The following is a 3,894-nucleotide window of genomic DNA, read 5'->3' as shown; positions in this document are numbered from 1 at the left end:
AAATCAAATACTTATAAAAAATTCTTAAGCAGAACTGAAAACATATATAATTTTTGTAATGATAAAAAAAGTCATATATGATAACCACATATAGTATATTGTAAAAGAAATTATCAAAGAAAAAAAATTCAAGTATCAAATAACCATATATAAGTATATAATTCCTCCACCAAATATCTTCAATTAACTATGTTTAATAATTATAAGGCATTTACCAACAACTCTTCTCATAAAAATGGATTTGCAAGGAATCAATATGTCACCTTCTCTTAGTATACTGTTTTGTAAATTGCTTCGGTCTTTGAAACTAAAGGTTGAGCTTATGATAGGAGACTGTACTACTAGGAAATAAAATTACAAAAAAAATTAAAAGGAGTTCCATACCTTTTTAAGACTAGACAAGACAACTTTAATTTTTTTTTTAAATGCATGACCTGTAGGTTTTAATGACCCAACCGAGTCACGGATTTTGATAAAATTCAACCAATTTGAATTAATTTTTACCCAATTTAATATATGACTGATTCGATATCTAACTCGAATGAATTATATAATTGGTTCACTAAGTTCAGTTCGACGTGGCTCTTTTGAGCCAGGTTAGATAACAGTGAGATTAACCCTTGAAATTAGGGGTATTTGCGGTCTGGATTGGATCAGTTTTGAAAGCAAAAATCATCTGATGCAATCCTTTCGGTTGGATTATGTAATCATCCATTCTGTTTGGATTTTTTTCAAATTCGATCTTATCCAATCCAATTTTTTTTCGATTTTTTTAAAAATCCTATAATTTGTTTCGTGATTATTGTGGAAATGATATCTTTTGTATATATTAAATTTATAATTTTTTTTTGAAATACAAAAGCATTAGGAAACGATAATACACATTTTTTTTTTACAATAAGATATGAAGCTCTTCATAAATGAAATTTTGTTGATGAGACTTGACTAAGTTTTTTCTTGGGTTTAGTTGATAGGTTAATGAGTCTAGAAATTTTTGAGTTATGATTGGGGAAAGATCCAAGTAGGTAGATGGAAATTAATATATTGGATCAGTTTTCATCAACCAATCTGAAATCCGATCCAATCAAATTAAAATTTGCAGTTTTTTTTTTCGATTTTTGGTTTTTTCGATTTTCGGATTATTTGGTTATCGATTTTTCGATTCGGTTATTGCTGTTTGAATTGGTTGAGGAATACCCCTACTTAAAACTATTTGAAATAAGTATTCTTACATCGAAATGAGAAGATCTTTTCCTTACAAATTGTTTTATAAAATTTTATGGTGTCCTTTTCACAAACAAAAGCTATCAAGGGCTAATCCTGTGGTTAAAACAAAAACCAAGCCTCTTAGATCCAACGGTTTATAGTAAAACCAATACCCACAGCAGACGAATTGATGACGTGGCGCACGGCCATTGGTTATTCCATTCCAACCGAATATTCGTCCACAACATTCCCAATCCTAACTGAAAATAAAAAAAACCATCTATAAAACTCGCTTTCCTAGTAGTCTTCGTGAATTACGGACTAACAAAAAACAGAGTAAAAAATTAGAACTTCAAACTACTAATGAGTGAGAACTTGAAACAAGACTACGTCGTTTCAGCAGAGATCGGCCGGGGAAGATTCGGCACAGTTTCCCGGTGCTTCTCTGTTGACTCTGGCGGGTCTTTTGCCGTTAAATCCATCGACAAAGTGGTCATAACCGCCGGCGGTGACCCCCTCGATGCGCAATGCCTGTTAACGGAGCCCAGGATCCTTCAGCTTCTGTCCCCTCACCCTCACATCGTGAATCTCCATGGCCTCTACGAAGACGACACGCACCTCCACATGGTCCTCGACCTCTGCTACGAATCGGACCTCCACCGCGGGGTCATGCCCGAGCCCGAGGCTGCCGCTGTTATGTACCAGCTCATGCAAGCCGTGGCTCACTGTAACCGGCTCGGCGTGGCTCACCGTGACATAAAACCCGACAACATTCTTTTCGATGACAATAATCGGCTCAAGCTAGCCGACCTCGGCTCGGCTGAGATTTTCAAGGAGGACGAGCCGATGAGTGGGGTGGTGGGGACGCCGCATTACGTGGCGCCGGAGGTCCTCGCCGGAAGGGACTACACCGAGAAGATCGACGTGTGGAGCGCCGGTGTCGTTTTGTATGTAATGTTGGCCGGGTTTCCGCCGTTTCGGGGCGATTCCCCGGTGGAGATTTTTGAGGCTGTGCTTCGAGCCAACTTGAGGTTTCCGAGCCGAGTTTTTTCCTCCGTGTCATCGGTGGCAAAGGATCTGCTTCGTAGAATGCTGTGTAAAGACGTTTCTAGAAGGTTATCAGCAGAACAAGTTCTGAGTAAGTCTTAAGTGTTTCATGCAATTTTTAATTTTTAATTTTTCCTTGTTATACGTTTTTCTGGATGAGGGAAAATGCGATTTTCTAAGTGCATGTGACTTCATCATAATTTTATTGCTATTAATCTGGGTTTTTATTTGTTCTTTGTAACAGGGCACCCGTGGTTTAGCATTGCTGAACAGAACATAGCGACAGTGTGAGTTAGTGACTCATCTTGACATGGAAAAGAGATTATCTTACGTTATAAATACGAAGTTGGTTTTTCTGTATGTATAATTAAGCGGCACGGTATGCCCTGCCGGAGGCAGAGATTTCTTCTTCTCAGAGAGCCCTCATTTCCCCTTGTCTCGTGGCTTTAGCAGAGTATAGGGCAGGCGTGTAGAGAAACCCAACTTGGGATTTTTTTTTCTTTTAATATATATGTATGGGACTAAACTTTTCTATATAATAATTTCCCATTTGGTGAATTTAAATATATCTTTAAACATTTGAAGTTGCTTGTTTTATTGTATTCTGGTGATAGATCTTTACAGATGCTGAAATACTTATGACGGGATTACGCTTAGAAAATTTTTTGTTTAGATAAGTTGAGCATAGTAATCAAATTCAGTTGGGTTTCCACCTTTTTGGTTCTATCTTTTGTTTCTATTCTAATAAAAGTAGAATTTGGGAATTAGTAGCATTTGAATTGAGCTAGGAAACCTAATCTCTCGATATGATTTTTTCATCGTAATACATTTATCTCCTCCAAATTTGACTTTGGTCGAAATATTGAAATTACACTAGATAGATCTTTATATAATATATATCGTACTCAAAACTTTACATCTAATGTTTCGTTTGATTATTAATATTCTCTTATTCAGTCAAAAGGCTTGCAGTTCCTAATATTTAGATATTATTTTTCTGTATAGTCAATTTCTTATTCGGAAAAAACGCTTAAAAATAAGTTTAACATAGTAAAGTGATGTAAAATTTATGTGGAAGTGAAGCTATTCAATATCAATAAATTTTACAGATTTATTCTTTGGTTAGATCCTAAGCTTAAGTTTCACTTGTTTTCTTTTATTTTTTGTATTTTCTTAGTTAACTACGTAATTTTGTTCTTGAGAAATTTAGCCAGAGACACATTAAATGCCCGAACGTTTGATAAAATATTTTTAATTATATTTACTTTTCTAATTTTAAAATATTTGAGAGATTATAACAATTTAAATAAAAAAATGAGAAATCCTTATTGACATTTGTATTTTATTGTATTTTTTTAAGATTTCTTCCCCTACGTTTTTTCTCCCACATATGCTGACATAATGATCAGGAATTATGATTAAATATATTAATGATAAATGAATTATTAGTTAAAGCAATCTAATATTCAATTAATAAAAATGATGGGGAACGATGTCTTCTATTCATTTGAGGGGGATATAAATGGGATCTTAGGTTTCCACTGTACCGGAGTAAGGGTCGTTTGTATTGATTTTTGAGGAAAGTTTTTTTTTTTTTTTTTTAAAGTATTTTTTATAAAAGTTATAACTATTTAGATTTTT

The 3,894-nt window shown here is 34.4% G+C and overlaps 1 protein-coding gene across 1 annotated transcript; it reads left to right on the top strand.

Annotated features, from left to right (window-relative positions):
* The first annotated feature begins 1,569 nt into the window (after window positions 1–1,569).
* On the top strand, window positions 1,570–2,569 carry LOC133313842 (phosphoenolpyruvate carboxylase kinase 1-like). The gene is made up of 2 exons (XM_061515252.1): window positions 1,570–2,344; window positions 2,498–2,569. Exons 1-2 carry the CDS (start codon window positions 1,570–1,572, stop codon window positions 2,542–2,544), a joined length of 822 nt encoding a protein of 273 aa, XP_061371236.1. The 3' UTR covers window positions 2,545–2,569.
* Window positions 2,570–3,894: the final 1,325 nt, after the last annotated feature.

Source organism: Gastrolobium bilobum, unplaced genomic scaffold (assembly GCF_033153095.1).
Source record: "Gastrolobium bilobum isolate Gb01-03AN ecotype WA unplaced genomic scaffold, APGP_CSIRO_Gbil_v1 utg11969, whole genome shotgun sequence".
NCBI classification, from domain to species: Eukaryota; Viridiplantae; Streptophyta; class Magnoliopsida; order Fabales; family Fabaceae; genus Gastrolobium; species Gastrolobium bilobum.
This window is presented reverse-complemented; position numbering and strand designations above follow the sequence as displayed.